The sequence below is a fragment of the Saimiri boliviensis genome, chromosome 1 (genome assembly GCF_048565385.1).
Source record: "Saimiri boliviensis isolate mSaiBol1 chromosome 1, mSaiBol1.pri, whole genome shotgun sequence".
NCBI classification, from domain to species: domain Eukaryota; kingdom Metazoa; phylum Chordata; class Mammalia; order Primates; family Cebidae; genus Saimiri; species Saimiri boliviensis.
The window spans coordinates 265,377,222-265,388,898 of record NC_133449.1 but is presented as its reverse complement, the minus strand read 5'-3'; the positions used below and the strand labels follow the sequence as shown (position 1 = coordinate 265,388,898).

Below are 11,677 nucleotides of genomic sequence, written 5' to 3'. Positions count from 1 at the left end.
CATATGGTTGGCCAGTTCTCCCAGCACCATTTATTAAATAGGGAATTGTTTCCCCTTTGCTTGCTTTTGTCAGGTTTGTCAAAGATCAGATGGTTATATGTATGCAGTCTTATTTCTGAGTTCTCTATTCTGTTCCATTGGTCTATGTGTCTGTTTTTGCACAAGTACCATGCTGTTTTGGTTACTGTAGCTTTGTAGTATAGTTTGAAGTCAGGTAGCATGATGCCTCCAGCTTCGTTCTTTTTGTTTAGAATTGTCTTAGCTATTCAGGCTTTTTGTTGTCGTTGTTGTTCCATATGAATTTTAAAATAATTTCTTCTAATTCTGTGAAGAATGTCAATGGTAGTTTAAGGGGAATAGCATTGAATCTATAAATTACTTTGGGTAGTATGGCTATTTCCATGATACTGATTCCTCCAACACATGAACATGGAATGTTTTTCATTTGTTGGTGTCCTCTGATTTCTTTGAGCAGTGGTCTGTGGTTCACCTTGAAGAGGTCCTTCACTTCCCTTAGTAGCCATAATCCTAAGCATTTTATTCTCTTTGTAGCATTGTGAGTCAGAGTTCTTTCTTAATTTGGCTGTCTGCTTGCCAGTTGTTGGTATAAAGGAATGCAAGCAATTTTTGCACATTGATTTTGTATCCCAAAACTTTAAGTTGCTTTTCAGCCTAAAAAGCTTTTCGGCTGAGACAATGGGGTTTTCTAGGTATAGGATCACATCACCTGCAAACAAAGGTAATTTGACTTCCTCTCTTCCTATTTGAACATGCTTTTTCTTTCTCTTGCCTGATTTCCTTGGCCAGAATTTCCAATACTATGTTGATTGGGGTGGTCTTGTGCCAGTTTTCAAGGGAAATGCTTCCAGCTTTTGCTCATTCAGTATGATACTGGCTGTGTGTTTGTCACATATGGCTCTTATTTTGAGGTATGTTCCTTCAATACCTAGTTTATTGAGAGTTTTTAACATAAAGGGATGTTGAATTTTATCAAAGGCCTTTTCTGTGTCAACGGAGATAATCATTTGGTTTTTGCCTTTTATTCTGTTTATGAATTGAATAAAATTTATTGACTTAAATATTTGCATATGTTGAATCAACCTTGCATCCTGGGGATGAAGCTGACTTGACTGTGGTGGATAAATTTTTTTGATATGTTGCTGGATTCGGTTTGTCAATATTTGTATTATTGAGAATTTTTGCATCAATGTTCATCAGGAATATTGGCCTTAAGTTTTTTTGTTGTTGTTATATTTCTGCCAGGTTTTAGAATTATGATGATGCTGGCCTTATAAAATTAGGGAGGAGTCACTCCTTTACAACTGTTTGAAATAGTTTCAGTAAAAATGGTACTAGCTCTTCTTTGTAACTCATACAATTCAACTGTGAATCCATGTGGTCCTGGGCTTGGTTGGTAGGCTATTTATTACTGTCTCAGTTTCAGAAATTGTTATTAACTCAGGAATTCAGTTTCTCCCAGTTCAATCTTGGGAGAGTGTATATGTCCAGGAATTTATTTCTTCTAGATTTTCTAGTTTATGTGAATAGAAGTGTTTATAGTATATGATGGTTGTTTGTATTTCTGTGGGGGTCAGTGGTGATATCCTCCTTGTCATTTCTAATTGTGTCTATTTGGTTCTTCTCTCCTTTCTTCTTTATTATTCTAGCTAGCAGTCTATTTAAAACAAAAAAAAACAAACACAAAAAAACAAACAAAACAGCTCCTGGATTCATTAAATTATCAAAGGATTTTTTCACATCTCTATTTCCTTCAGTTCTGCTCTGATCCTGGTTATTTCTTTTCTGCTAGCTTTGGGGTTTGTTTGCTCTTGGTTCTCTGGTTTTGTTTGTTTTTTTTAGATGGAGTCTCACTCTCTTGCCCAGGCTGGAGTGTAGGGGTGTGATCTTGGCTCACTGCAACCTTCACCTCCCATGTTCAGGCAATTCTCCTGCCTCAGCCTCCCAAGTAGCTGGGATTACAGGTGTGCACCACCATGCCTAGCTAATTTTTGTATTTTTAGTAGAGATGGGTTTTCACTATGTCAACCAGGTTGATCTTGAACTTCAGAGCTCACTCTGCCCACCTCGGCTTCCCAAAGTGCTGGGATCACAGGTGTGAGCCACCATGCCTGGCCTCTAGTTTAGTTGTTAGGTTGTTGATTTGAGATCTTTTTGTTGTGGGCATTTAGTGCTATGAATTTCCCTGTTAACACTGCTTTAGCTGTGTCCCAGAGATTCTGGTACATTGTCTCTTTGTTCTCAGTAGTTTCAAATAACTTAATTTCTGCCTTAATTTCATTATTTACTCGGGAGTCATTCAGGTGCAGGTTGTTCAATATCCATGCAGTTGTGTGGTTTTGAGTGTTGCTTAATATTGAGTTCTAATTTGATTGTGCTGTGGTCTGAGCAATTTAATTTCAGTTCTTTTGCATTTGCTGAGGGGTGTTTTACTTCCAATTTTGTGATCCATTTTAGCATGCCATGTGGTGATGAGAAGACTGTATATTCTGTTGTTCGGGATGGAGATTTCTATCTATGGGGTCTGCTTGATCCAGAACTGAGTTCAGGTCCTGAATATCTTTGTTAATTTTCTGTCTTGATGATCTAATATTGTCATTGGGGTGTTAAAGTCTCCATTATTATTGTGTGGGAATCTAAGTCTCTTTGAAGGTCTCCAAGAACTTGCTTTATGCATCTGAGTGTTTCTGTTTTGGGTGCACATATATTTAGGTTAGCTCTTCTTGTTGAATAGAACCCTTTACCATTATGTAATGCCCCTTTTTAAAAATCTTTGTTGGTTTAAAGTCTGTTTTGTCAGAAACCAGCATTGTGACCTCAGCTTTTTTCTGTTTTCAGTTTTTCCTCCCTCAAGCCTATGTGTGTCTTTGGATGTGAGATGTGTCTCTTGAAGACAGCGTACTGATGGGGCTTGACACTATCCAGCTTGCCACTTTGTGTCTTTTAATTGGGGCATTAAGCCCATTTATATTTAACATTAATATTGTTATGTGTGAATCTGATCATGTCATCATGATGCTATCTGGTTATTTTACAGACTTGTTTATGTGGTTGCTTCAGTGTCACTGGTCTGTATACTTCAGTGTGCTTTTGTAGTGGCTGGTAATGGTTTATTTCTGCATCTAGTACTTCCTTCAGGAGCTCTTGCAAGGCAGGCTTGGTGGTGATGTATTTCCTCAGCATTTGCTTGTCTGAAAAGGATCTTATTTCACTTTTGTTTATTAAGCTTAGTTTTGCCAGATATGAAATTCTGGGTTAATTTTAAGAATGTTGAATATTGGTCCCCAATCTCTTCTGGCTTGTTAGGTTTCCACTGAAAAGTGTGCCATTAGTCTGATGCACTTGACATTTAGGAGACCTGGCTTCTCTTAACATTTTTCTTCTTTTTGACCTTCGTAAATGTGATGATTGCATATTCTGGGGTTTTCTCGCGGAGTATCTTACTGGGGTTCTTTGGATTTCCTGAATTTGAATATTGGCCTGTCTTGCTAGGTTGGGGAAATTCTCTTGGATGAAATCCTAACGTATGTCTTCAAACTTGGTTCTGTGCTCCCCTTCTCTTTCAGGTAACCCAATCAGTCATAGGTTGTCTTTTTACATAACCCCATATTTCCTGGAGTTTTTGTTAGTTCATTTTCTTCATTCTCTTTTTTCTCTCTTCTTGTCTGCCATTTTATTTCAGAAAGTTAGTCTTCAAGCTCTGAGATGCTTTCCTCCTCTTGGTCTATTCTGTTACTGATACCTGTGATTGCACAGTGAATTTCTTGTGCTGTGCTTTTCAGCTCTATCAGGTCAATTTTGTTCCTCTCTAAACTGGTTATTTTGGTTATCAGCTCCTGTAGTTTTATCATGATTCTCAGCTTCTTTACATTGGGTTTTATCCATGCTCCAGGCCAGGCACAGTGGCTCACGCCTGTAATCCCAGCACTTTTGAGACCAAGGTGGGCAGATCATCTGAGGTCAGCAGGTAAGAGACTACCCTGGCCAACATAGTGAAACCCCATCTCTACTAAAAATACAAAAAAGTAGCTGGACATGGTGGCACATGCCTTTAGTCCCAGCTACTCAGAAGGCTGAGGCATGAGAATCACTGGAACCCAGAAGGAAGAGGTTGCAGTGAGATCGCACCACTGCACTCCAGCCTGGGTGACAGAATGAGCCTCCATCTCAAAAAAAAAAAAAAAAAAAAAAAAAGATACTACACCATAATTCGGCTGGGCACGGTGGCTTACGGATGTAATCCCAGCACTTTGGGAGGCCAAGGTGAGCAAATCACCTGAAGTCAGGAATTCGAGACCAGCTTGGACAACATGGTGAAACCCCATCTCTACTTTAAAACACACACACACACACACACACACACACACACACACACACACACACAAATTAGCTGGGTGTGGTAGCATGTGCCTGTAGTTCCAGCTACTTGGAAGGCTGAGACAGGAGAATCACTTGAACCCAGAAGGTATATGCTGCAGTGAGCCAAGACTGCGTCACTGCACTCCAGCCTGGGCAACAAGAGTGAAATTCCATCTCTTCATATATTATTACGCAGTTATAATAAAAACAGCATGGAACTGGCATAAAAACACATAGACCAATAGCACAGAATAAAGAACCTTTCAACAGACTGGGTGCAGTGGCTCATCCCACTAATCCAAGCATTTTGGGAGGCCAAGGCAGGCGATCACTGGAGCTCAGTAGTTTGAGATAAGCCTGGGCAACATGAAACATTGTCTCTATGAAAACTACAAAAAACTAGCCAGGCACGTGGCCTGCACCAGTAGTCCCAGCTACTTGAGGGGTTGAGGTGGGAGGATCGCTTGAGTCTGGGAGGTCAAGGCTGCATTAAGCCAAGATCACACCACTGCACTCCAGCATGGGTGACAAAGAGAAACCCTGACTCAAAAAAAAAAAAAAAAAAACAACCATCGATAAATCCATGCATTTATAGCCAGCTCATTTTTGGCAAAGGCATTGAGAACATACAATGGAGAAAAGATACCCTCCTCTTCAGTAAATGCTGCTAAGAAAACTAGATATCCATCGCAGAAGAATGAAACTATACCCATAACTCTCATATATAAAAACCACAATAGATTAAAGACTTAAATATGAACCCTGAAACTATGAAACTAGTAGAAAAAAACCATTTGGGAAACATTTCAGGACACTGGTCTAGGCAGATTTTTTTTTGAGTAAAACCTCAGAAGCACAGGCAACAAAAGCAAAAATTGACAAACAGAATTACATCAAACTGAAAAGCTTCTGCAAAGCAAACAAAACAATCAACAAAGTGAAGAGACAACCTAAAGAATGGGAGAAAACATGTGCAAGCTACCCATCCAACAAAGGATTAATAACTGCAATATATAAAGAACTCAACTTAGTAACAAAAAACAATTCTACTACAGAAGGAACAAAATATCTGAACGGGCATTCTGCAAAAGATGACATACAAAGGGCCAACAGGTGTATGAAAAAATGCTCAACATTGCTAATCATCAGAAAAATGCAAGTGAATATCATAAGATATCACTGCACCCCAGTTAAAATCACTTATAAAAAAGAAATGGAAAATAAATACTGATGAGCATACAGATAAAGGGGAATGCTCATATACCTTTGGGGGAATGCAAATTAGTATAGCAGCTATGGAAAACAGTATGGACGTTCCTCAAATAATTAAAAATAGAACTATCACATGATCCAGCAATCCCATGGCTGGGTATATATCCAAAAGACAGAAAATCATATCAAAGAGATATCTGCACTCCCACATCTACTTCAGCTCTATTCATGACAGCTAACATACAGAATTGACATGTGCCCATCAATGGATAAACAAAATGTGGTATAATACACAATAGTATATTGTCTAGCCACAAATGCAGCAACTGGAGGACATTATGTTTAGTGAAATAAGCCAGACACAGAAAGACAAATTCCGCACATTCTCACTTGTGTGGGAGCTAAGAAATTGACCTTATGAAGACAGTGAATACAATGGCAATTATCAGAGTCTGGGAGGGGTAGTGGGAAGGGAGGAATGAAGACAGGTTGGCTAATGAGTACAAATACACAGTTACATAGAAGGAATAAGTTCTAGTGTTCAAATAGCACAGTAGGGTGACTAAAGTTGACATTTGTAGCATATTTCCAAATAACTAGAAGAAAAGTTTGGAATGTTTCTAACACAAATAATAAATGTTTGAGGTAATGAATATCCCGATTACCCTGATTTGATTGCTACACATTGTATGCACATATCAAAAATATCACATGCACCCCATAAAAATGTTCAACTATCATGTATCAATATCCATAGAATATACAAAAAAGAAATTAGCAGGAAGTATTTCAAATGACAATAACAAATGACAATAATGTTAGCATATAAAACTCTTTTCCAAAACAAAATTTAGTAAGGAGAGTGGCATTGTTTTATAGTTCTACAACTCTCTTTAATGTTTAGCTTAATAGAAGACAGCTGAATTACCATACCTGCTTCTGCATTCAACTTGTTGCAACATATTATAAAATCTGGCTTCACACAGGTAGATACTTGGGGGAAAAAAAGGGGAGGGTATTTAATAGCTTTTTCATATAATAATGTGCTTTGACATACCAAACACTGATGAAGTGGCTGAAGGATCCTGGTTCTTAGTCAATTCTCATAAAAATTATCTCTTAAAACTATGACATTGTTGGAGTGCAATACCAAAAACTAACCAGGTCTCTGTACCATGGTTCTTACAAATTTAAGATAAGCCTTCTATAGCCTGGAGTCATATTTTCCCTTACTTTTCCACCCAAAGCGTCCAGCCTGTTTCTTCCTCCAAGGCTTCAGGCTACAGAGCAGAAGACGGAAGATCTTTTGGCTTCCATGAAACTTGGCTTGTTTAGAAATTCAGGGCTGGTAAAGGTGGTTGGTTTTCCTTTTCAATCCTAAGCCAAACCTTGCATACGTGTTTTAAAATAGGGTTCATAATTGAGTTCTCAGGTGAGACTGTGATTTTCCACTCAATGAAAAGATTTTTTTTTCCTATCAGATTCATCTATATATGGTTGTTTCTCCAAACTCAGAGGGTAATAAAGGAGGAGGCAAGATAGAGGGTTTTTATTGAAAGTAGGTTACACAAACTTGGCTTGAAAGCTACTTATCATTTTAAAACCTATGCCTAATGATGCATCAAATACAAAAACATTTAATATCTCTATAATCAAACAACCTTTTCCCCATGAAGGCAAAGTTATTGAGAAATGTTTATTTTTCCTCTTGAAATGAAAGTAATATGACAGCAGGTGGTAAATTCACATTACTTATTTCATTGCTTCTATCCTTTACTTTCACAGCCACATTACTGAGGTGCTGGCCTATCCATGGAAACAAAATGATATCCACATCTTACAGGTCCAGAGCCCAGGGAAGAGGCAGGCTCTGGTCCTCCACACTGGCCACCATGTCTTCGATGGCATTCCAGTCCAGCTTGCTGAGGAGGCTGCCAGTGCTCTCAGACACACTGTCCATGCTACCCACCCCAAAAGGATGCTCCAGCTCTTCCTCTTCAGTTGGAGACAAGCCCTATTGAATTGAAAAGATAGTCAGTTGTGGTTCTAGTCCCTAAAAACAAACAAAAAACGTGGAATGTGAACTAAGCTTCCCAAAAATTCTAGAGTTGCTCATTCATCAAAGGGCTGAAGGAAATGTGCCAGGAAATAGGGCTGTTGTTGCCCAGCACATCCAGATGGACAGTAGCTGAACATCATTTAACTCAAGATGCTGGGACCAGATCTGAAGACAGGGCAGAATGGATGTTGATACATGTAGTACGATTATATGTTCTTACATTTGGTCATTTTTTGTTAAAAAATACAGTCACAGAGAATTCTGAAGGATAAATGCTGGAAATACTAAGCCAAAAGGGAAGATGCTTTGCATCATGATTTCAAACTGACCTAACAACCTTTCAGTATTTCCACATCCTACAAAAAACAAACAAAACAAACTGAAGAACATAGAGCAATCACTACACAAACAAAATCTAGAACAATGCTTACTTGTAGAAGGGAATTCTGACTCTCATGAAGAATCTTATGAATTTCTGAAGGTATCGTCCAGGGACTCACCACAGTCTCTTCTCTCTCATACTCTACACACACCTGCTTGGTTTGAGGTGCGAGCCCAGCACTTCCATGTTTTTTGATATGCTGCAGACTATGACATGGAGCATGAGAGCCTTTTAAGGGATAAGAAGAAAGCATACATTGGGATTGATTGATTCATTCATTCTTTGTTAACTGTGACTTTTATCATTAGAGCCAAAGTAGTCACATTGTAAATAATTTTGAATTCCAAGGTCTGGATATGGTTCAGTTTAGGGTTATAACAATTGCTGTCCTGTCAGTATACGAGATGGAAACTGAATTACAGCCTTCTTTTGATTTGAAAAATATTAGTAATTAATATCTAAGACAAGATAATCCTAGGAGGAGAGGCCACAGATATAACAGACCTGTAGAGAAGTCTTAACATCAAAGTTGGGTGAACTGTGAGACCTGGGCCTTCCCTGTCTTTTATGGAAAGTCTGAAAACTTCTTAGAAGCAATGTTTTGGGCATCTTTACCCAGGCTTAAGGCTTACAATCTGCCTTTGGGCAAAGGCATCACGGTGAGTGTAGTGACAACACATTATGACCCTCTTCCATCTTACTGCATATATCAGTATTTGCTGAAAAGAAACTTTCTTTCCAGTTAATGCCCACAGGCAGCTTAGTAAACCCACAAACCAATAAGGTTTCTCTGCACAGAGCCCTAAAGGAGCCTGCCTCACCTAACACAGTGTTCCAAAGCCAGTATCACAGCATGTTCTACCCCTCAAGGTGACTTCATAAACACCCAAGACATGGGTAAGATGGGAAGTAAACACAGATCCCCAACAAGCAGTCATGTGGCTACCTAAAGAGGGGAGAAGAGGTACGACAGTGCTGAAGTTTGGGCCCTCTTTGTCTTTTGTAACCCTACCAACCTTACGTACTTGAAGCTGAGGACATCTCTTAGAAATAAAGCCCCCAAAACAATCACAGCACACATTTTGGCATTTAGTATGGGCTAAGACTTTTATATTCAGTCCCTTGAACTTACCAGATATTCATACCTGGTCTTTGGATTTTCTAACACACCTGTGCTCTCCCTAGCTAACTTCATTTAGTTTCAGGGCTTTAACTATCAGCTACATGTTGACGACTCTCTAAAACCTTTACCTCCAGTCTCATAAAGCTAACTGTCCCTTCTTAAAATCTTTGCTTGGACGTGCAATCAACATCTGAACTTTAACATGTCCAAAACCACACTGTTAATTTTTACCTCTAAACTGCCCTATCCAGGAAATGCTCAGGTTAAAATCCAGCCGTTTGTCCTTTTCTTTCTTATTTTTTTTTTTAAGATGGAATCTCGCTTTGTTGCCCAGGCTGGAGTGCAGTGTCGTGATCTCAGCTCACTGCAACTTCTGCCTCTCGGGTTTTGAGTGATTCTCCTGCCTCAGTCTCCTGTGGCTGGGACTACAGGCATGCACCACCATGCCTGGCTAAATTTTTGTAATTTTAGTAGAGATGGGGTTTCACCATATTGGCCAGGCTGGTCTCAAAATCTTGACCTCATGATCCATCCACCTCAGCCTCCCACAAAGTACTGGGATTACAGGTGTGAGCCACCACACCCGGCCAAACATATACATGTATTATATATATATAGATATACATTTGAGACAGAGTCTCACTCTGTCAACAGGTTGGAGTGCAATGGTGTGATCTTGGCTCACTGCCACCTCCACCTCTGGGTTTAAGCAATTCTCCTGCCTCAGCCTCCTGAGTAGCTGGGACTACAGGCATGAACTACCACGCCCAGCTAATTTTTTATATTTTTAGTAGAGACAGAGTTTCACCATGTTGGCCAGAATGGTCTCAAACTCCCAACCTCATGATCGGCCCACCTTGGCCTCCCAAAGTGTTGGGATTAGAGGCATGAGCCACCATGCCCGGCCTAACTTTCCTTTCTTTAGGATGAAGGAAGAATAATACTTAGAGGGCTCTTTAAGATCATTTTCATATCTATAAGTAAAATATGAATAGATGTATTAATTTGGATCCCCAAGGTGGCAGCTTTCCACAAGCTTCTTCCTGAATTAGTGTCAAAGGGAAGCGGGTAGTGGTATAGACAGCTTAGGGATTTTTCCTTTGACTAGCCCCAAGAGTCTGAAAATGAAACAAAGCTAACATCATTTGGTAGCACCTGCCACTGTAACATCCAATGTGAGAGCTGTGGTCTAATTGAAAGATTTGACACTTTTTCTGCTTCTTAAAGACATCACAGAGTATTTTGAAATGACACTGAAAGTTCCATGTTAAAATAATTATTTCAGTAAATAAGGAAAAAACTTTGAAAAACCTTATAAAGGAAAAAAAATCCACCAACAGATGACAGGAATGCATTATGTGAACAAACACTGCGATAAAAAAGAAAACAGCTGTTAAAACAGAATAAGTGAGACTGAAAGAGAAACCAAGTGGTTAAGCAACATAACCACGGAGAGGCTTCCTCTTCAAAGTAGATGGGAATGAGTGGAGGTGGGGCACTGGAGTTATTTCTTCAACTATTCACAATATGACTGGAGATCAGCAAAGACTACAAACATCAACTAATCCCAACCACATCTTGGCTACAATTAATTTGGTACCTAGACATCGACACTCTTGTTTTTTGAGGCGAACATAACTATTGCCATCTAGAAAGAATGACAAAATCAAACCACAACCTAGTCTGCTAAAATTACAGTTAAGAGTCTTACATTTTAGGATAAATCTTCACCTGTGGGGTATTACAAACCTTGACAGGCTATCACTGGCTTTCTCTTATCTTGCTTTACCTAGAGACAGCTTTGATATTTCCTTCCTTTGAGACCATAATGCATTTTTCTAGGGTTTGTCTGGGATATCCCATTGGAGATTTAAAAAAAAATACAATACGAGAAAAGTTGTGTGAAACTGAGCATGCATAAGGCTTTTCAAGGTAAGGTGTCCTGCCCCTCTGGACAGTGAAAGCTTTCTAAAGTGAAAGGTAAGGAAAAGATCAAAAAGATACCCCACAGCAGAAAGCAGTTTGCCAAGTACACTGGCTTCCCTCAGAACTCTTTCTCTAGGACAGCGGGCACTGCCACTCAGTTTCTTTATAACATAACTCCAAACAGTGTCTACAGAGTCTAGCCTGAGAAATCTGAAACTGGGTGATAAAACTAAACCTATTACCACCATGATTCCCCCCAAAAAAATCCTGCTTCTTTTCTTGCTCTACTTGTGTCAATTTGTGGGCCACAGTCTAGCAAAGCACTTGAGCTAGAAACTTGGAGTCATACACATTTCTTACTTTCAGAGGCAGAGATACCATTGAACAATCAAACAAATACCTACAGCTTTCTATGGGCAAGGCCTCATGCTAGAGTATAATGACTGCAAGAACACAAAACCCTGGATCTCTGGGGCTTTCAAAAGCAAAACAATGTAAGGGTACATGTAATTTCAACTGTTTTTAGAGGCAACATCATATTTTGGGGGCATTTTATCTGTTGAACTAGACATCGCTAGGTATCTGCTATTGAGTAAAC

General features: G+C 39.3%; 1 protein-coding gene across 9 annotated transcripts in view; it reads right to left on the bottom strand.

Annotated features, from left to right (window-relative positions):
- Nucleotides 1–7,111: 7,111 nt before the first annotated feature.
- CPLANE1 (ciliogenesis and planar polarity effector complex subunit 1) overlaps nt 7,112–11,677 on the bottom strand; it is a 152,935-nt gene continuing 148,369 nt past the window's right edge. For all 9 annotated transcript variants that reach the window (XM_074386588.1, XM_074386562.1, XM_074386576.1 and 6 more), the window contains 2 exons: nt 8,080–8,258; nt 7,112–7,603 (listed from right to left, as the gene is read on the bottom strand). In XM_074386588.1, coding sequence (XP_074242689.1) covers nt 7,427–7,603; nt 8,080–8,258 — 356 coding nt within the window. In that variant the 3' untranslated portion in view covers nt 7,112–7,426. The remainder of the gene's footprint in view (nt 7,604–8,079; nt 8,259–11,677) is intronic.